The sequence below is a fragment of the Ursus americanus genome, chromosome 11 (assembly GCF_024610735.1).
Source record: "Ursus americanus isolate L20-20 chromosome 11, mUrsAme1.1.p, whole genome shotgun sequence".
Taxonomy (NCBI): domain Eukaryota; kingdom Metazoa; phylum Chordata; class Mammalia; order Carnivora; family Ursidae; genus Ursus; species Ursus americanus.
In genome coordinates this window covers 24,677,755-24,700,667 of record NC_142137.1, presented here as the reverse complement: position 1 = coordinate 24,700,667, position 22,913 = coordinate 24,677,755, and the positions used below count along the sequence as shown (strand labels likewise).

Sequence of the window (22,913 nt, the reverse complement as noted above, 5' to 3'; positions counted from 1 at the left end):
GTTGTCGTTTGTGTCGTTGCTGTCATTTTTATTATTCAGTGTTTTAAGCATGAAACTAGAGGTTTATAATAAGTACCATAAAAGCCCATGGAAGAAGCAGCTACTGGCCCTAGTTTCTGTGCACTGCACTGTTAATAATTCTCTCCCTCCATTGTGCACGCATGTTCACACTTCTTCTGGGTATCTGCGGACACCCCTTTTATTTGTTTGTGGACCCACTGTGTTCCTTCATGTTGGTTACTCATCCTTCCTCTGTCCCCTAAGTAAAGGAATTCTCCAAGATTCCTTTTCTCTTCTCATCCCTTCCCTTGCCTCTTTTCTCTTTTTTTCTTTCCTCGGAATCTCATCCATCAATTCCTACTAATTCAGCCATCACCTCTTTGAAGATGCTTCCCAAATCTGTAGCCACAGCATTCCCAGCTACCTGCTGGGCATCTCCATCTGGCAGTCTTTCTTGCATTCAAAGTTAACATGTCCAAAACTGAGCTCATTAATTCCCCATTAACTCTCCTTTTTCTTCCAATCCCCATGAATGCTAGCATCATCACCTCCAGGAAGCAGGTTTGAACCTCACATTCAGCCCTTATCTTTCCTTCACTGCATGAGGGTCTCCCCTCATGCAGTCAGCTGGCCAGACTAGCCTGTTCCACCTCGGTGCTGCGGCCATCATTCAGCTCTTCTTTTCCATCACTGCTGCCACTGCCCTAATTTAGGCCCTCATTATCTCCCACCCGGACCATTGGAAGAAGCTACTCCTAACTAATCTTCCCTGTCCTTTCCATTGCATCCAACGTGCTACTGCCAGAGGAACGATATTAGGCCCAGAGTAACAGTTTTAGTCTTTAGCTCTGATCACATTACTCGCTTGCTGACAAACCATCCCTGCCTTCAGATTGCCTGCAGAATAAAGTCCCACCGCCAAACCTGACTCTCAAGGCCCTTCATTCTTTAAGCTGTCTTTTTTTTGGGCTTGTTCACCTTCACATATTGCCCAAACGGGTAGCCCCCACAGCTCCTGAACCTGCTCCTCATTCTTCCACCTTCTTATCATGCATAACCTGTCTCTTTCTCCTCAGATGCCCCCCTTTCCATTCCATTAACCCCATTCCAGTCCTACCTCCATTCTCTGCTCAGGGAAGCCTGACCAACTCTCCGGCTCAGTCTGAATGCTATCTCTACTGTCAGGAGCACCTCTAGCAAGAAGCAGTTTTCTTTCTTCCTCTGTGCACTGATGGCTTTTTGTTACTCTGCTACCTTTGGTATCTGTTGCTTGTATTATTCAATTTAAATATATTTGAACCTATTATTATAACTCTTTTATTATATCACTTATTTATTTGTATATACCTCTCATGTTTGGTACATATGTGTTGAAGAAATGGAATTTGAGAGGCTGTATGGAAAGGTGTCAGGGGCCTGGGTGGCTCAGCCCCTTAAGCATCTGACTCTTGACTTTGGCTCAGGTCAGGATCTCTGGGTCGTGAGATCAAGCCCCACGTCAGGCTTTGTGCTGGGCATGGAGGCTGCTTAAGATTCTCTCTCTCTCTCTCTCACTCTCTCTCTCTCTCTAACTCTGTCTCCCCCTCTGCCCCTTTCCCCCTAAAAAAAAAAAAAAAAAAAGTGCCATAGCTGTGATTTGAGGATTTGAAATACAGGATTGGAAGGAAGGTAGTAGCTGTGGGAAGATACGATGATGAGGTGAGAGATGCAGTTAGCCATAAAACCATAACGTGAGAAGGATATAGAGCTGGGTTGCCCAGTTTCACCTATTCAGTCCTTACGTCCATCACGAAATTGTGTCACTATTAGAATATTAGTGAGTGTTTGCTGTTTCCATCTGTTGTAGATCTGGAGCAGAATTTTGGAAGGGGCCAAGTTCCCTCCTACCCTGCCCCCAAATTCAACTACAGACTTTTCAGGATTATATTATTTAAAATTAGTGCTATATCCGTATTAGCTAATTTTCCAGGACTGCATAGTATCCACCATCTATTTAAATTGAATTGCAATATTACTTTAGATTTGGTACCTCTCTCTTATCTACCACGCTACCCCCGTGTTTCTCATTGACTGCTGCAGAAGCCTCCTAACACGTCTCCTCATACCCACTTTGTCTTCCTCCTTCCCTTCCACCTGTGCTGTTTTTCCACTGAGGACAGGATTTTTTGTTTTTTTGGGTTTTTAAAAAATATCTGATTATGTCACCAGCTGCTTAATATAAACTACAGTGGCTTCACATCACTCTTTGGGTAAAGAGCCAAAGTCTTCATATGGCCTGTTCATCCTGTGTGGTCTAGTCCTGTCTGTCTCCAGCCTCACTTCGTACGGTGCTCTCATCCTCACGTATACCTGGTTTTGTGCTGTGGGTATACTCCTCTTGTCTGTTCCCTTCCCACTATCCCCTTTTACACCTATTCTTCCTTTGGGTATCAACTCAGTCATCACTTCCTCAGTGAAGCCTCTGACTTCCCTTGCTAGGTCAGTTTCCCTGTTACAAACCTCCAGGTACCATCTTTTTCCTTTGTGGTATTTATTGCCGTTGTAATTTTACATATCTTTGTGATTCTTTCATTATTTCCAGTCTCTTCCACTAGCTCGCAAGCTCCACGAGCTCCACACCTGGTTTTGCTCGCCACTGCGTCTGTGCCTAGACAGTGCCTAATTTATGGAAGGTGTTCAGTCTGAATTAGTTGAATGACTGACTGACTGACTGACTGACTGACTGAATGAGTGATGAAGTTTTAGTTGACATGAGCTAAAAGGAACACAATTCTGTAGAACTTCAGTGAGAAAGATTTCAAGTTAGTAAATACGGCTTTCATTCATGACACTATAATTTTAACGACAATAAAGGATTCTTCCAATTTTTAGACCTATTATACATATTGTAGGAGTATTAGATAATTAAATAACTGAGGTGAGAGCATAAAGAATCAGAGTAAGAAAGACACTTCAGCTGTCAAATAGTCCAGGCTTCTTTCTAATGTGTGTGTCAGAGGCTGTGCAGCTTCCCGAACATCTCTGTTTAACAAGGGCCTCAGCACCACCAGAGGCTACTTTGTTTTTTAATTTCTTCAGGTTGAGTCAGAATTGGCCTGCTCTATTTCCATATTTTCTACCCAGTCGTGTCAGCTTCTGCAGTAATTCTAGCCCTTTCAGACAAATAGACCACTGTTATGCCTTCCTCTAGCTTTCGTTCTCCCAACTCTTCCCCTCACATGCTATGCTCCTGCCATGTTGGTTCTGGAAATCGCTGTGCCCTCCTGTCTTTCCTTCAAACCCTCACCCCATGTTGTTTCTTCTTTGGAACCCCTTTTTTTTTCTTCCCCCTTCACTTTCCCTTTCAGCTTTAGCTCCCCTGGCTACTTCCTCCTCATCCTTTAGGTGTCAGGGCGGTCTCTTTCACCCCTCTTTGCCCCGGGTTATGTTAGTGGCCCCATCTCTGTGTTCTCACAGCCCTTGTTCATCCCCTAAAGTAGCTCATGCCACATTTTATTGGGATTTTTAATCCAGACTGTATTATCTACAAGAAGGGAGAGCACAGCTCACCAGCCCTCATCATGTCCTCCACTGTTGTTTACACCATGCCTAACAGGCAGCGAGCATTCACTGTATCTTTGCCTGGATAAATTGGAGGACACCAACTTAACTGTTCCCCAAGCTAGCATCCAGAGCCTTTTCTGCAGGCATGCATGTGGCGGTAGAAGATTTCACCGTCTTCTAGACATGCTCGGGCTCATCAGTGTCCCTCCTAAAGAGAGGCACTGAGAAGAACTCGTGCAAAGTACAACTCAGGCAAAGTACAGCCTGGACTCGAATAAACATATTATCTCTATAATATAGAATCCTAGGGATTTTTTTTATGCTCAGAAGCAAAATTTCTTATTTTCTTTTGATTGTGAGCTAATTTTTGAGCTGTGGACTTTTTCTTGGTACTGTTTTTTTTTAAGGGTGTTAATGAAAGAAATTTAAAGAAGTGGTGTTTGGAAGCAGTTTTTTAATTTACTTAAGCTGTTAATCTCTTCTCCAGGTTGCTAACCACTGTCAGGTGTGCTTTTCTGACGGTCCTCTTGGTTTCTGTCAGCCAGTCCATTACAGTTTCTCTTCCTGACCTTTTCAGAATGCGTTCTCAAAGTGGCAAGTGCTTCAGTGATGTATGATGGTGTTTGCAGAGGGTGGGGGTGTGTGGGAAGAATTCCTCAACTTTTATTATTTTGGGAGGTGGAAAAGGAAATTTATAGGGGATTATGTATGCTGGTAGAGTGGGCTAGACTTTGAGAGATAGGAGGAGAAATGGACTAGAAGAAAGAAAGAAATATGAGTTGAGAAAAAAAATAGGTGGCAAAAAAGTCATAAGGACAGAGAATGTAATTTTCTGATTATGTGATCACCTTCCACCTGCTTCCACAGTGTTACGTACTTTACTCTTGTTGCCTCTTGCATAAAATGACGATGGCAAGTAGACATCATTAACCTCATTTTATAGCAGAGGTAACAGTCTCCAAGTCATACAGCTAGCGAATGGGAAAAGGATTTTTTTTTAAAAAAACTGTTTCTGAAGCTGCACTCTTCTAGTTTGACTTATTAGCAAATAGTTTTGTACATGAGATGAAGCAGATTGGAGAGTCACTATAGCTTGATGGTTAAGAGTGTATATAGATTCTAGAGCCAGTTGGCCTGGGTTCAAATCTTGGCTTCGTCAAGGCTCTACTGCCTACCAGCCATGAGCAAGTTGCACAATCTCTCGGTGTGCCTCATTCTCCTCATTCATCTGCAAAATCAGAGTAATTGTGGTACCTTCCTTTTAGAGTTTTTGTGAATTAATTTAGTTAATATATAGTAAATTCTTAGAACAATTCCTGCCATATATGAAGCACTATATAGTATTTGTTGCTTTTCTTCTCCTTCTTCTTCTTAGCTTATGTCTGTGTCTTCTGTGAAAGGACCCATCTCTGAGAACTTTGAGGAAGGTGTCAAAACTGTTGTCAGAACTGTTTCATCAGCATGATGTAGTCAGACTTTTCTCCAGTTTCTCGCCCTCTTGGAGGTCTTACTATGTCATCATATCCTTCATCCCTAACCAGGCTCAACCCCCAAAAGACAAGCACATGCACGCGCACACACAGCCTCACCTTCCTCTTTTCCCTTTCTAGAATTAAGAGCCAATTCAGACCTTCTCTTTAATATTATTATCTAGAAAGAGAAGAATAAAGATTCACTTTAGGTCATACATTAATAAGGATCTAGCAGCATAAGTTAAAATTTATAATTCAAAGCAGAAAACTTAAAAAGTGCTCCTGCTCCCACTTTACATTTACTTGTTATAAAGTAGGGTGCTTCCCAGCCTCCCTCCCATTCAGGTCTGTAGGGTCTAAGTAGAAAGCTACATGACAATGAGCAACTTTGGGTATTTCTGATGATTATTTGTTTCTCTTGTGATATAACTTAATTCCTATAAATTAGCTTCTTTTTTCCTAGGAAATTTAAATTACTGACCCCTCAAACTTGCTGATGATCACTTACTGGATTGAGGGGAAAATATAATTAGACAAAGAGCTATATCTGTTCCTTTGCAGAGAGCCTGAAGATCTGCCTTATTTGGAAACCAAGAAGGGTACAAAGGGGCTCTTTTTAAAATTTCTGTTTGGAGGCATGAGGGGCAAAGACTTTTCTTTTCTTTTCTTTCCTTTTTTTTTTAAAGATTTTATTTATTTATTCGACAGAGATAGAGACAGCCAGCGAGAGAGGGAACACAAGCAGGGGGAGTGGGAGAGGAAGAAGCAGGCTCATAGCGGAGGAGCCTGATGTGGGGCTCGATCCCATAACGCCGGGATCACACCCTGAGCCAAAGGCAGACGCTTAACTGCTGTGCCACCCAGGCACCCCGGGCAAAGACTTTTCTTAAGTAGTGAACTAACTCATTAATTTTGGCTGTGTTAATTAATTTAAATTAATTCTTTGTTCAAAATTTACCAAAGAGGACTTAATAACTTAACCAAGTATAATACGATTTTAATACTTTTTTCACTACATTCAAGAACTATGTTTGTGTGTTATTTATGTATGGATATTATCTATTTGATTAGTGCTCATGAGTATATTTCTAAATATTAATTTATTATAATATATTGCCCATTGTTTGTTTGTTTGTTTCTTTCTTTCTCTCTCTCTCTTTGTTGTGATGCCATTTAGTTCTTATATGGCAACCGTTTGCAATACTTGGAGGAAAAAAAACCCGATTAATTCCTGGCCTTAGTTATAGTAGAAATTATGAAAGTTCAATACTCATCGCAAAAATAAAATGACATGCTAAGTTAAAGCCATATTGTTGTCTAGAATGATAATGCTTTCCGTAAATAATAGGAAATGGCAAGACTTGCTGATGGCATACATTTCCATTTTACTTATCAAATAAATTTTTAAGTCATTTGGATTTGTCACTTTAATTCTCTGAGCATCTTCTCTACCTGTGAAGACAGAAATCATTTTTTACCACTCTCCCTTCCCACCATCATCACCAAATAATATCAGTTCATCCAAGCCATGCAATTTGTATTTCAGTTGCTATTAGCTACCATAGAGCAGTTTAAAACTATGGGTTGAGCAAATGGTTGAGATTGTGAGATGTAGGGTCAGACCATAGGAAAAGCCAGAAAGAGGAGGAAGCCAGATCATTAGGCCCCATAATTGGAGACTGTCACTTTTGAAACCAGTCATGGGTTTCTGTAGTTGTTTCCTGAACTCATTGCTTTCTGCTGTTAGCTCTTTCTTCCCCCACTTCTCTTTCTTTCCCCAAGTCCCATTCTCTGAGTTTGGAAGTCTGGGTGAATAGTAGCAATTTCCTAACTTGATGTGGCCGATTCTGTGAGAGTATATTAATCCTCTTCTTTCTTTGTTTGCAGGGGGCTTGTTCATGATAGCCGGCATAACCTCCAGTTGAGGGGCTTGGTGGTGCTACTTATTTCTAAAGCAGCTGGGCCCAGCAGCATGAATACTTCATGTCAGAACTATGACATGGTCAGTGGGATCTATTCATGGTAAGAAGAACTTAGTCTTTTGACATTGCTTTCAAAATTGTGTTTCCTTTTCCTGGACAGTGGTCAGCGGAGATCACTATTTAGTTCTTTGTCATTCTATGTCTATTCAAGTACAGATCAACCTATTTTGTTAAAGGTTTAAAAATGTATTTTTATTGTTCTTTTTTTTAAAAAAAGTTTATTTATTTATTTATTTATTTATTTATTTATTTATTTATTTAAGCAATCTGTGCACCCAGTGTGTGGCTAGAACTCATGACCCCAAGATCAAGAGTCGCACCCTCTTCCTGACTAAGCCAGCCAGGCACCCCCCCCTTTTTAATATATTTTTATTGTTCTTAACAAGTCTGATAGACTTAGTGGCTCCATGCATAACTGGTAAATTTCCCTGTACATTTGTCTTGAGAACTTTCATTTCTGTTCTGGCCATTTAAAGTTTTCTATTCATGACTACCCCTCCTTTGCCGTCATAGTATCATTGTTTCTCTATAGAGATTTAGTACGGGATTTGATTTTTAAACCTACTCAAAATGATACCTAACTATAAAATAATGTTGCAACTATCATTTTAGGAGAAGTAGTGTACTTCAGTGCTGTATTTATTATGCTTATTTTTATGGTGAAGAGGTTTTTACTAAGCTTACTGGAATAAGAAATTTTTTCTCCTACACATTTAGGCTAAAAAACAAATGTGTGAGTATGAGTCATTTTTGCTTCCTATAATCCAAACTTAAAATTTTCAGTTTTATTTTTTTTAAATCACTGCATAAAATAATCACTGCATATTTTTTAGTAATAGCATATCAACAATAACTTTATTTAACTTAGTATTTATTGTACTTGACATTGTGTTAAAAGCCTCTCTGGAGCCCCTTCAGGTGGACTTTGCCCTGCGAAATTAGAACCACTCTAAAAACAGGGGTGACAAGGAAATTTTCCTCACAAAAGGAAGCATTTCTAGGAAGTTTGACTTATGGCTAACATATCTTATGGATTTGCTTTAAAAATCAATCCACACCTTAGTTTTTTTTGTTCCTAGTTGTTTTATCCATACATTTCTTCTTATATGGTATTTAGAAATGACTACTGTTTACCAGCTGTGAAGTCTAATGACCCTTCCTCATTTACAAGCAAGCAGAGTTATTACTGTCATGGCTACAAATGACCCCTCCTCCAGCCAGGGTAATTTTGCAGACCTTTTACCATTTATCCATGCAAGTATCTTCACCAAAAAGGATACCTTAGGATCATTTTCAGTCCCTACTCACTGTGAAAGAATTTATTTTTGTTTAGTATTTTGTAGGTTACTGACCGTTTTTATTATAGTTATCTCATTTGATCCTTACAAAAATGCTATAGGTAAGAGTTGTCGTTACACTTATTTTACTCTTGAGCAAACGAGTTTCAAAAATCTTGAGATTTTTTTCGAAGTGGCGCAACTGGCAAATGAGACAAGTTGAGGATCCAGCTACAGTTCTTTTCCTTCCAAATTTCATATTTTTTTTCTTGATTCCATTCTGCTTGTCTAGTCTGATTCAACGAACTTACTTCCCATACAGGTTAGACTGTCCATTAAATTAGTATGCCAGAAAGGGTCTTCTTGTAAGCGTGTCTTTGAAAAACTTCTGAACGGAAAGTAAGTTGGCACATCTTTTATACCTTTACATCCTTCCCCCAACCTGTTTGAGTTACAGCTCAAAACTTTACCTTATGAGTTTTGTAGAGAGCCCTTGCTTGAGTTTAGTTGAATTAACCGAGAAAACACATAAAGATCTGTAACAAATACCAATAACCTTGTTAATCCCTGGAAAGCAAATGGATCCCATAGCACCTTGTATCCCATGTATCTCTGTTTCCTTTAGGAGCTCTGTTGATTTTCAGTCTGTCGACTTTGACCCTAATTGATTGGTCAGGCTTCTGCTCTTGCAATTAGGTAACCATACATACCTCTAATGAACACCAGCTATATTTTATTATCTCACATTCTAAATTAAAAACAACCCTTGGAAAGTACTATTTGATGCATAGTAGGCGTTCAATAAATATTTGCATAAATGAATTATTCCCATTTTGCAGAAAAAGAAATTAATACTGAAATTAAGAATTGTCTGAAATCTTCTAGTTGGAAAGCGATAGAGTTGGGATTTAAACCCCGCTGTTACTCTTAAGTGTGCCCCTTTTCTACTATGCAGGTGCTGATATCTGTGTGCACAGTGTACTGTGATGTGATCTTGTGTTTTGAATTTCTTATCTAGCCACTAAGAAACAGTTGCATTGCCTTCTGATCCTTTATAGGAATATAACACATTTGACAGATGATTGTAACGTGAACAATTGTAAAAGAACTTTACAAAAGAGTAGGTGGTACATTATGAATATAAAAACTTTATAAATAAAATAAATGGGTTTCATACCCAAGTGTATAGGATCCATAATTATGTTTAGCAAATAATCCTGGTGTGTTGTTCCAGGCTATTTTCTATAATCAAACTTAATCTAGTAAGTCGTTGGTGAAGCTTGGGTGTTTTACACACTTGTTAATGTGAAAATGTAATTTGGCACAGTACTATGAGAAACCATAATTTGTTTCTCTACCACTGAAGTCATTTGTTTGGCTCTTGCTTCCTTAATTGTTCAAGTGTAACTTTTGCTGGAGGCTTGTATCTATAATGCCACGGTGAATTATTTAACATTTGAGGGAAGTACTGACTTGGGAGCTTTTTAATTCACCTCCAAACTGCTGGGATTTACATTGTCTGTGTTTTTCTCTCTTAAACTTGACTTTGAGGTCAGATAAGAGGACCTGAGTAAATTACCTAAGGGACCAAAAGTGAGTTAGGTGACCAAATCTTTTGTTTGGCCTAAGGATATAACTGATGGATATAACCTGTGGATATGTTTAGGAAACTTACCATTTAGTGGCCAAGAGAGGCAGAAGCGAGGTTTAAATGTAATAACTACATTTTGAAAAACAGGTAAGAGAGCTTCATTTATAAAATTGCACTATAAACATTTACTGTAGCCTTTTGCCAACAAGGCTGTGGACTTTAGTTTTATTCCACCAATCCTGACTTTTAAAAAATTGGTTGCAGGGGCGCCTGGGTGGCACAGCGGTTAAGTGTCTGCCTTCGGCTCAGGGCGTGATCCCGGCGTTATGGGATCGAGCCCCACATCAGGCTCCTCTGCTATGAGCCTGCTTCTTCCTCTCCCACTCCCCCTGCTTGTGTTCCCTCTCTCGCTGGCTGTCTCTATCTCTGTCGAATAAATAAATAAAATCTTTTAAAAAAATAAATTAAAAAATAAATAAATAAATAAAAAATTGGTTGCAAAAGTGATCAATCAAAAAAGTATTACTATAATGTTGTATGTTGGCAGATGGTGACTATACTTATGGTGGTGAGCACTCAGTACCGTATGGAGCTGTCACATCACTGTTGCACACCTGAAACTAATATAACATATGTCAACTATACTTCGATAATAAAAAATTAATATTTAAAAGTATTACTAAATTGCAGGGTATCCCTAGCCACTCCTGAGAAGATAAATTTATAACTTTCTATTATCTTAATGATAGAATATTTTTATTTTATGTACAAAAAATCATTACAATTTATAAAAATAATGATATTACAAAGTGTAGACTTCTCTAATGTAACATAATTATTAAGTTTAAAGAAATTTAGGTGAATTTTCAGCTTTCTCGGTTGTTTTAGCAAAAATTGATTCAATTATTTTTTTTGTCTAACCGTTATAAACAGACCACATGTTTTCATTCTACCTTCATTGCCTGCAATTTCCCAACACATTTTGTTAACTGTGGTAGAAGAGATTGAAACAAGTTTGCCAAACACATTTTCTTTTCCCCCTGCCTACTCAGCTAGACTACCTTGCCCAGCTCTGTACATATTTACAGCACACCAGTGCCTTGGACAGAGTATTCTTTTAAATCTTTGCATGGCTAGAACATAAATGTAGTAGACCAAAATAAACATTAGAAGCATACATTTTACAGTGTGTGACTTTTAGAGTAGTTTAACATGGACTGTATTTCACAGTGACTGTACCTTATTATGTCCTTCGCAACTTCTAATTCAGGACGTGAGCTGTAAAGCAGACTCTAACGTACTCTTCACAGAACATGAAAAAGTCTCAAATTTTTAAGTGAGTTATTGTGTAAAATAAGATGTAAAGTGACATTTCAAAGAAGAAAAGTATTAGTGGAATATCATTAAAAAACACAAAAAATAACACACATAGTGCTGCAGAATAGCTACTAAATTTTTTCTTTATTTTATCTTATTTTTAAAGTTCTATTTATTTGAGAGAGAAAGATCAGGGGGAGGGGAAGAGGGAGAGGGAGAGAGAGAATCCTCAAGCAGACTCCCTGCTGAGCACAGAGCCCTGTGTGGACCCTCAGCCAGGACTCTGAGATCATGACCTCAGTCGAAATCATTAGAGCCAGCTGCCTAACTGACTGAGCCACCCAGGCACCCCTAATTTTTGTTAAATCCCATCAGAAGTTTATTTTGTTTTCCCTTCATATTTTGACCTGTTCCTTCTTTCACTGCATTTTATTTACTCACCTCTGATTTCCGCAGCTTCCATTCTGGCATCTATATGGCTTAAAGTTTTACTGGTAGGTTTTTAGACTCTTCTGAGTTTATGTTGTCCTCAATTCCATTTCCAGAGGGAGGAGAATGAGCGGTGCTGGGGAACCAGTGTAGTGACAGTATTCCTTCTGGGTGATAGGTGAGCTGATGAATAAGAATAAAATTATGGACTGATCATTTTCTGTATTTATTTGTAATACTGATAACAGAAGACTGTGTATTTTGTGTGCTATGAAACATAGTTCAGATGGTCTGTTTTCTCCATGTTATCCCAGCATTCGGCATATTCCTAACACATTGATGGCAGTCAATGACTAATGATCATAGCCGATTAATAATAATTTTAAATTATTATTTTTAAAATTTTTATTATTATTCAATCTTCAAGCAAGGAAGACCTTGCTAAAAGGTTCCAAAACTCTGAAACTATAAACAAACACATTTGACTGCAAGAAAGATAATTCTTCAGTGGGGAAAAATTACCATAAAGTCAAAAGAAAATGCCAAAGTTACAAAAATATTTGCAACATGCAAGCCAAAGGGCCAATTTTTAATAAACAAGTCAGTTGAAGATCTTATAAATCCAGAAGAAGGTAATATAACACAAACATGGACTAAAGAAATGAACAGGCTGTTCAGTGAAGAAGAATCATAGATGGTTAGTAAATAACAGGGGAAAAAGGTTGAAATTGATCATAATGGACAAATTAAAACAAAATCAGTTTTCCCTTGTTAGTTTGGCAAAGATTAAAAAGTTTGCTACCCAGTGTTTGTGAGTGTGTAAGGAAGTAAGCACTTGAATGCTTTGTTAGTAGGGACATTAATTGATATAGTTACTTAGAAAATAATTTGGTAACTAGCAGTTATAAACAGACCACATATTTTCATTCTACCTTTGTTGCCTGAAATTTCCCAACACCTCTTATTTAACTGATAAAAGAGATTGGAACAAGTTTGCCAAGCACATTTTCTTTTCTTCCTGACTACATTGCCGAGCTTGGGGTAGCCATAGCATTTTTAGCTATAAATTTTATTTTAATCCATCTACCCTTTGATTGAGCAAAACTGCTGATGCGTTAACATAAATGCTCAAAGATGTATGTATAAGAATGCTTTTTGTAGCAGAGTTTGCAAGAACAACGGCAACCCCCCAAAAAGGAAACAATCAAAGCATCCACCAATAGAGCCCATGTTGTTTCTGATGCAGGGGAGTATCAAATGAATTCTTAAAAGGATTAAGGAGGTCTTTTTGTCTGATCTGGAAAGATCTCAAAGAATCAAAAAAAGCAAGATGCAGAAACATATTATAGTTTGATCCCATTGGGGCTTGAGTGGGTGGACAGTGGACTTTTCTATGCATGGAAAATGCTTTAAAAGAGACACAAAGAGTTAATTGTGGTCACTTCTGGAGAGGGGAAACTGGTGGGGGGAAACGGGATGAGAGACTTCATTCATTTTATGTCCTCTTTGGTGGTCTGAATTTTTTTTAACTGTATATATGTTTTACTTACGCACTTCATAAAAACCGGTAAAAGCTGGTAGTTAGCTTAGTCCTGCTATTAGAATGAGGACCTTAGAGTCCTTGGGCTGACCTGAACTTTTATCTTTTGCCCTTTTTGGCAAGATCAAGTAGCCTATGAAAATGCATCAAGTATAGTTGTTGTTGTTGTTGTTGTTGTTGTTGTTTTTATAAAGAAAGCAGGAGTGAAGCAAAATGATTTACTTTCTTAGGTTTACCATCCGTGTTAAAATGGACACCATCGGGGTGCCTGGGTGGCTCACTTGGTTAAGCATCCAACTCTTGATTTTGGCTCAAGTCATGATTTCACCATCATGGGATTGAGCCCCACGTTGGGCTTTGCACTCAGTGGGGAGTCTGCTTCAGATTCTCTCTCCCTCTTCCTTCTGCTCACTCTCTCTCTCTCAAATAAATAAATAAAATCTTAAAATGAACACCATCAATTTCTTGGTAACTATGCTAATTCTTTTTTTAACTCGGTGTATTATTCAGTTCATTAAGGTTAAATTAATGATTATATACTAAGGTCATTGTTGGGCTTTAAGAATAATCACCAAAAAAAAGCATTATAAACATAACTATAAGTTAAATCTAGAAAACATCGTAATAAAATGACTCATGTTAACAGTGCTTTCTCCTCTAAGAGAAAGCTTGTCAGGCTTGGGATTCTGTCACAGAAGTGGTGGTAGAATATTTGAAGGCCTAAATGAAATCTTAATTTAAGGAGAAAGGTGGAAAATTTTAAAAATGGTAAAAGAAGTGAGTTCTGTTGTTGTTTATAAATCTTTCCATTTAGGGGATGAGTCTTGGTCTCAGCTGCAGATACTGTAGTTCATAATTTATCGTTTTAATGTGGTATGAATTTCTGATGACTTCTAGTCATGGTAGCAGTAGACCATCAATCTTCACCTTCATACCACACATTAGAATTTGTCTAGTACTTAAAAGTGCCTAACAAAATTAAGAAACCATATTTACCTTGAAGATTGACCAAATCAAAGAATGATCAAATGAGGCTTGGGACACCTGGGTAGCTCAGTTGGTTAAGAATCCAACCTGTGATCTCAGCTCAGGTCATGATCTCAAGGTCCTGAGATCGAGCTTCACCTCCAGCTCCTCTCCGGAGGAGTCTGCTTGAGATTCTCTCCCTCTGGCCCTTCCTTCACTCATGCTCGCTCTGTCTCTCTCTCTCTCTCTCTCTCTCAAATAAATAAATCTCTAAAAAAGAAATGAGGCTTAAGTAGGAACATGTTAATTATACTTATTTAGGGCTCAGTTACATTAATGTGAAATAATATTGAAATATGTAGCATTAAAGTATAGTTTTTTTTTTTTAAGATGACATATGTAAATGCTAGAAAAGAGTGGAAGAAACGTCACCCTCCTGATGATGACAGTGGTTGGAAGAAGCAGGGAGGGGGGAGGTTTGGGAATAGCTATAAGGAAATCATCAAAGGGGACTTTATTTGCAACATTTAACTTTTTTATAAAGAGAATCTATTCATATTATTTTGTATGATGAAAATTAACTTGAAACTTAAAAGAATGTTATATTTCATACTTATAAAGCAATAAAAACCTATTTTAAAATGTATCTTTTTATACAAGAATCTTGAAAATGAGGAGTGCTTATTGACAGTGATTTAAAATGATTATGCCGAATAATTGAATTTAGAGTACGCTTTTGAAGATAATTTCCTAAAGATATCTCAGCTCCCTTTCAGAGAGGTTTCAAGAGATGAAAGCATGTGCACTTTGATTGCATATTCCTATTGGTGGTATTCTACTTACAACAATAAAAATAAACTCCAGATACAAATCTAGCAATATTACTAATTCATTACAACCAGTACTTATTTTCTTCATTAACTTTTTATTGTTATTTTCAACTTACACAGCATGCACAAATGCAGCAATTATATGTTGAACAAGAAAGGGGAAGGCTCTTTATGTTCAGCGTACTGTACATCACAAGTCATTACTTCACCAGAGCTGTTGGAAAAACACAAAATAAGAACAGCCTCTTACAAAACAAGTATAATTAACCACAAAAAGTAGGTGGGCTCAGCTACTAATCTACTCAGCTGAGAGTTCGTTTATTGTATATAAATATCTTGCTATAGATTAGCCTGCCTGACTACATCACAGCAAAAAACACACTGCATAAATTGTTTTGGTATTGGTACCAAAGAAGGGCTGTGTTGACTAGCAAGAAGCCATAGTCAAAGGCAATGTCCAGTGTCTAATTCTGCATTTTATTTATTTATTTGAGAGAGACACAGAGAGAGTACAACCGGGGCGGGAGGAGGGGATGCAGAGGGAGAGTTCTGGAAAAGCAGACTCCCTACTGAGCAGGGAGATCCACTTGGGGCTCAATCTCTGGACCCTGAGATCATGCCCAGGGCCAAAGGCAGACACTTAGCCGATTGAGCCACCCAGGCTCCCCTAATTCTGCATTTCAAATAGGGCTTAATTCTTGACATTCGTTGTAACAAAATGTTATGTTTATACGTAGAAGACTTGCAGTCACTTAAAATGCTTAGTGGCAGAGTTTGCTTAATAGCTTCATTCTTCCTGTTGATCCTTTGAACCCAGATTCAAGGCACCCCCACCAGTGGACAGTGTGGTGTAACAGAGACACGGGTATAAGGGCTAGAGATCTGGGTTCTTGTCTCAAATGTATAGCTGACTGGTTATTTGACCTAAGCCAGTCCCTTAATCGCTCTGTGTCATTACTTATCTATAAGATGGGGATAATAATGGGCTTCAGGTCAAGGAGCTCAACTAACAGGACACATACACAGCTAGGTTCAGAGTAGCGTGTGATACGATATGACACATCCTGACTACCTCCTGTCTGCAAGGCACAGGGCTAAGCATGCAAATATTAATAAGAAATAGTCTCTGGCCTTTAGTGACAAGGTGAGAAAAGAATTTATGTATCTAGTAGCCATCTGACACTATTGATGCAATTTCATTTCTATAACTCTGTTTCTGCAACTTAACTTTAAGCTATAACCATATTCACTATTGGGTCCATAATCCTTCCATATTTAATAAAATTAAATTTGTTTAATAAAGACAGATAATCCTTAACACCTCTCGGGTGAGATGCTACTAGAGAACTGGCATCTACAGTGCCCGAGAAACTCCCTTCTCCACTATGCTCTTGGATTTTTCTCACTCTTGGATTGTGTAGCTGGCTGATGGTGATAATAGAGGAAAAGAGAGCAGATCCTTAGGTTGGTTATCTCTAATCCTGGCATCCTTCCTCCCTGTCGTTACTGGTATCTTGGGTCTTCATTTTCTTCTGTTAAGATTCCCCAATTCCCTCCTCCTTTTCTCAAGTTTTTAAGTTTGTAAGTGGACTAAAATATCCTTAATTCTTCACTGATGTCCCATTCCCTGCAGGATTAAACACGAATTTCTTACAGCAATTCCTAGCAGCCCTAGAATAGAAGTGGAGAAGGTAAAAGCATGATCAGTGTTTTTCTTTGCCCACCAAGAAAAGGATATATGCAGAGGAATGCTTGACCTAATAAATTATTTAGGTGTGGGGCACCTGGCTGGCTCAGTTGGAGGAATATGCGACTCTTGATCTTGGGGTCATGAGTTCAAGCCCCATGGGGATAGCAATTACTCAATAAATAAATAAACTTAAAAAAATTATTTAGGTTTGATGAAGAAGAAAGTGAGGCTGAGGGAGTCCAAAATTAGGGAGAAAATAGTGATCAAGGTCTGGAGGTCTTGATGATTCATATTCTGGGTTGGAGTAGTAATGAGGGAGCTCAGACGTTAGGAGGTTGAAGATAGAAAGTAGGAGGTTCACAATGAACATTTTAGAAGTAGAACAGTTCTGAATGGTAAGTTCCAGTCGTGCCTGAGGGTGAGGTTGATGGAAAATAGTAGAGATTGAATTGAGTAGATTGAGAAACTGCGGGCGAGCAGTTCATGTGATTGAAGTCAGCCAGGAGAACAACAGAACTGAACGAGATGCCAAGGACTCCGATGAAAACAGAGTAACAGAGGAGAGGAGTGGCAGCGGAAAGTAATGTAGAGGATCTGTGGTTTTCTCAGGATGGTGAAGAAATAATGAGTACACTGGTCCCAACTCTCAACTCCTCAGCCTGTGGCTTATAGGTGGTTAAATGTATCCACTCAAAAAGATACAGGGCTTTTACAGGAAAAGCCATGGCTCTGTTAAAGCCAGAACCTAGAAGGAATGTTCTGTGAGTTTTTAGAACACTTAACACACTGTTTTGTGATGACTAATTTATGTATATGTTTTCCCCCTGGACAGTACCTTTTAGAGGAAAGGGCCTGTGTTTTCGTCATCTTCCAACTCAGCATATCTCCCACTACTGAGCCTTCTGTTATATTTTGTGTCTTTGAGACACTTCTTGTGTGTCTTGCAATAACTTATGAACCTATCTTATCCCTCTACTAGATTTGTTCATTCACTCATTAACTAATTCATTCATTTATTCAACGACTATTTGTTGAGCACCTGCTGTGTGCAAGGCTGAGTGTGATAAATACAGAAAAATAGTAATTATTACTGTAGCTAACACCTATTATGTTTTTTATATGTCTGGTACCAGTTCCATGTGCTTTATATATTAATTGAATCCTTATGACATTAGTTAAGAAAATTGCTTTTCTTGGGAAACAGGCTTATAGAAATTTAGTAATTTGATCAAGTTTATAGTGTAAGTGAATGGCGGAAGAGGGATTGAAAACCCATTCGACCATAGAATCCATGTTCTTTCCATTACTGAATGTGGCTTCTGGAATAGGGTGCCCTAAATATACTTTCTTACTCATCTTGACATCCTCAGCACTAAACACAGATTTTTATGTTCTATGTTTGGTGGTGCTGAATTGTGTAGTTAGATAGAAACGAGGTTTTCTTTAGCCACCAAAGCCCTAGCACTATGGTAGGCACTCAAGTGCTCCATGAATTAGTGTTGATTTATTGAGACAAAATTTCTTTTTGTTTTGAGGTTGAATGTGGATCATGATAGGGCTCTCTACAATTTAAAAATAAAAATGTTTACATTTGCAAACCGTATCTCTTTAACTGTGCATTTCCTTTCACAAATTTATTCTTTATCTATTGGGAAAAACAGATAACTGTTATGTTTTTCTTGATACACGAACCACTTTCTAAAATAATCTTGTGCCCTAAGAAGATGTTCTGTCTAATGAGCTTTTCCTATAGACCAGGAACAAACTGTATTTCATTGGTCATTAATCCTGAAATACTCTGTGCTACAAATTTTGGTATTGAAAACCACTATATTCACACTCATTGGAGGCACTGTTTCAAGGAAATACTTGGATAATTATGCACCTACAAGATTTGCTGCTGTCCATGGGTAATTTACATCCTGCAGAAATATAGAGCTTCTATTACTCTACTGTAATTACTTACATATTCATGGCAAATAATGATGTAACGGATTTTTAGAGGCTGTGCATAAGAGAACCAACAAACTGAGACGCAAAACAAGTTTCCACCCCTTCTCTCCAAAGCTATAGTTAATCACTTGAACACTATCCAATATAGCAGAAAGCTGGCAGACTTTTCTTTGCAGCAGGCTATGTAAAAATGTTTATAATTTACAGCTTATTATGCCATGCAAACGACTGTGTTCTCAGTGAAGGAGAGTGAGAAAATACGGCTGCGAAATTACTGAACTCCCCTTTGTTAGTTGTTTACTGGCAACAGTGGAAGGATTCTTTGCACTTAAAAATGCATTTCTGTATTTAATTTTATATCATTCAGTGCTGGATTTTTTTTAAAATGGGAATTTACTTTTTATCTCTCTTTGTAGATAGGCCAGAGCAGTTTTAATTTAACAAAAACAATAAGCTGAAAAATCAGAATTGTCAGGGAATTTTGGTAGAATAGTAGTAAATTATTAGTTCAATTTGTGGTTTAAATTGTGCAAAACCCATTCTTTTTGACACACCTGCAGTGTTTCATAGTCAGCTTGTTCTTTTCAAACGTACCTGATGCAAAGTCTGTTTGGCTGGAAGTTCACCCTCTTCAGCAATAGTTAGAGGGGTGGGCAAGGTAACCTGGACCTCTTTGTGATCCATTGAACATATCTACCCATTTTAGGTCTTTCCTTAGCATTTTCTCATTTTCTGATTCCCCCCTCTTAGATTCATAAAGCCCCTAAAGTCAGGTACCACGTGGTCTTTTATGGTTTACATTCTCTCTGTGTCTGGTATGCTATTGCAAACTTATCCTCCATAAATATGCCTGAGACCATGACCTTCATTTTGGTAGGAAGGTAACTCCTCTGTGAAGGACTAGCTAAGACTTGCTTACAGATGCTACCTACACCTTATAGGGGGGCCTTTAGTGAAGGAAGTTCCTAAGAGAGGCAAGTGAAAACACAAAAACTGTTATTTAAAAGTCCACAGTCTTTTTCCTTCTAATTCTTCAACTCTAAATGGGCGTAGGCTTTCTATTTAGTTTACACTTCCCTGGAGATAAAAAGAGAAGAAAAATTTATATTTAAATATTTAAAATTTTCAGAACAGCATGTTTAATTTTGCTGTTCTGTTTGTTTTAGAATCACTTTAGAAGCTGGGGATTTTCTAGTTCTTATTAATCGCATACTCTTTTCCCCCCCCATAACACTAATAATCAGATATTGAGTATATTTAAATGGGAATTTTTATATATCTGCAACTCCTTTGTTTTTGAGAAAAAATGGATTATTATCTCAGAGAAAATAGGATTGTTATGCCAATATCAAGGCATTATCATTTTTATTGTCATGGTCCTCTTCAAGGAACTTTTTAGTATAACAACTTATATTTTACAACCACACAGAAGAATTTGTTTTCTTTCTTTTTTTTTTTAAAGATTTTATTTATTTATTCGACAGAGATAGAGACAGCCAGCGAGAGAGGGAACACAAGCAGGGGGAGTGGGAGAGGAAGAAGCAGGCTCCTAGCGGAGGAGCCTGATGTGGGGCTCGATCCCAGAATGCCGGGATCACGCCCTGAGCCGAAGGCAGACGCTTAACCGCTGTGCCACCCAGGCGCCCCAGAAGAATTTGTTTTCTACTTCAAACTTTTTTTTTCTTTTTTAAGTTGAACATTACAACAGCCTTCAAGTCATCTGTGATTGTAGCAAAATTGCAAAAAATTGAGCATAATGATTTATTCTGTTTTAGCTTCTTTTTTGGGGGGGTAGACAGAGACCTGAAATGTGCTGGAGGCCAGCCCTGTGGGTGGGATGATGGGGTGCCTAACACTACTCTCCACTGACCTCTTCTGGCCTCCTGTTAAATGTGTTGTTGGAGTGGACGGCAGCTCTCTCTTAGAATGCCTTGGTGAGAGAAAGAGGATGGCCAAGGAAAAGTGGAGGGAAATCAGCCAGTGTAGGTAGACTTTGTGATGATAGCCTCCCAACCTCTTTCCTATCCTTTTGCTATTCTCCCATCGTCCTGTAAAAAAGAGTCTGCTTACCAAACACACTTCACAGGTAAAATAATAATTACTCAGTTTTTCATTTTATAGATACACTTGTAACTGACAATCTGAACATCTGATGACCGTGAGATAACCACTACTGTCACATCTTATCAATGCGTACAAAGCTAAGAAAAATTGAAATGTTTATTAACAGATATGCGTTAATCCAGAGGTGAATGAAGTCTCCTTAGACATTTTGGAAAGGGGAAAATAACACTTCTGTGAAGAATTCTTTACTTGCTATGAAGAATCCTTAAAGATCTAGGGTGCCTGGGTGGCTCAGTCGGTTGAGCATCTGCCTTTGGCTCAGGTCATTGTCTTGGGGTCCTGGAACTGAGCCCCCTGCCCGGCTCTGCACCCAGTGTGGAGTGTGCTTTGGATTCTCTGTCTTCTCTCTCTGTGCCCCTCCCCCACCTTCTAAAATAAATAAATATTAAAAAAAAAAAAAAGATCTAGGAACTCCAGATAGGGAGCCACTGACCTAGATAGCCTCATCAAACAATATGTGCTCAAATAGTTTTGTTTCTAGAAATGATGACCAGTACTAATTTAGTGCTATTTTCAAACAATAAAAGCTGACCCCCTCTGTTATTATTATAAATGATGTTTATTGTATCAGAAACTTTTCTTTCTATACATAGAATAAGGAGGTAGAGATGTAACCCAAAGTCCTGGTGGTTTCTAACACAGAGCTCCCCTTCTTTCCTGAAACTGGGAGGTCAGGCAAGGTTTTAATCTGTGTACTGTCTTTGGAGAATGCATGGTCATCAAACCTAATACTCAAACATCTTTATATTTAATATGAAATAGGTCCATCACATGGAGCACCTGGGTGGCTCAGTCAGTTAAGTATCTGCCTTCGGCTCAGGTCATGATCCCAGGGTCCTAGGACCAAGCCCCGGATAGGGCTCCCTGCTCAGTGGGGAGTCTGCTTCTCCCTCTCACTCTCCTGTTGTGCTCTCTCTCTCTCTTTCTCTCTCCCTCAAATAAATAAATCTTTGAAAAAAAATGCTTTTGTAGGTATCTGATTACATTGAACTGTACTGGGTACTGTACCAAAAGAATTAAATCAGTCTACTCTCTGTCCTCTAAAAGTTTATTATCTCTAACATGTACTTTGAAAATATATGTACAGTATGTCATAGGCACATATATTAGACATATAATACATTATAGTTCATATTTGTGTCAGTTTAGGGGGAAAAAGACAAGGATACTTCCCTCATTTGTGAAAGTAAAGATCAATTAGAATAGCCAATGAAAATCAGATTTGGGTCATGTCAAGTTATTCAGTCAGACTTACATGTTACATTTAATTAACATTAAGTAGAAAATACATTTATCCACTCTGAAATTTGATTTACCATACATGGACCTGACCAGGGAATGTTTTCCTTAAGATACTATTTTTCAAAATTTAAAACATGGTTATCTGAACTGTTCTAGAACTTGTTTGCTGACCTTATTTCATAAAGTCCATCAATCCAACTTCAGGATGTTTTCTTCTAATCTGGACCAGTGTTTAAAAGAGATTCCTTAAAATAGTATATTCTGATGATCTGAGGTTAACAGTCCCACTTCAGCCCTTCACTCTCCACTTCACATTCCCAGCGTATTTCTCCCCTCCTGTTCCCTACTTGGTAGAATTATCCTTTAGATCTCACTTAGTGCTGCTTCCTTTGGAACTCCTTTCTTTATTCCATCAAGATTTGGGTGAGGGCCCCTTCCCCTGGGCTCCCTTGGAAGTCTGTGTTCACTTCTAAGGTAGCAGTTACTGCCCAGGATTAAAATCATTTGGTTTGCTCTCTAAACCCTTCACTGATCAGGCCATCAGTTTCTTGAGAACGGAGCTATGGTTTTATTCTTCTTCTTTTTTTTTTTTTAATGAATTCTCAGAGCCTATCACAGGGTTTGACATGTGGCAGGCACTCCATAAATGTCCTTTAAAGTGAAGCAAGGGATCCTTGAATATTGACTACAATCGCAGGCTGTTAATAATAACATATGGAGAAACTATATTTGAAACATTACCCTTCTAATTGTAATGAATTTTAACATTTCATTAACAACCAGTCAGGACTTTAGAAAACTCTTCAAAAGATCTTTTTGCTATAACTGTTTACCCCAATCCCGATGCTGTTAATCGGTTATCTGATGATTTGACAAAATGTATTAAGTGGCTATTATTTAGCAATATCTATTTTAATTTTTGTAACTTAACTGCAAGATCTCCCCTCTTGACCAGAC

General features: G+C 38.2%; 1 protein-coding gene across 4 annotated transcripts in view; it reads left to right on the top strand.

Moving 5' to 3' along the window:
* The window catches only part of PDSS2 (decaprenyl diphosphate synthase subunit 2), a 233,325-nt gene that overhangs the window by 91,941 nt on the left and 118,471 nt on the right, over positions 1-22,913 (top strand). For all 4 annotated transcript variants that reach the window (XM_045806956.2, XM_045806957.2, XM_087865360.1 and 1 more), the window contains exon 2: positions 6,903-7,037. In XM_045806956.2, coding sequence (XP_045662912.1) covers positions 6,903-7,037 — 135 coding nt within the window. The remainder of the gene's footprint in view (positions 1-6,902; positions 7,038-22,913) is intronic.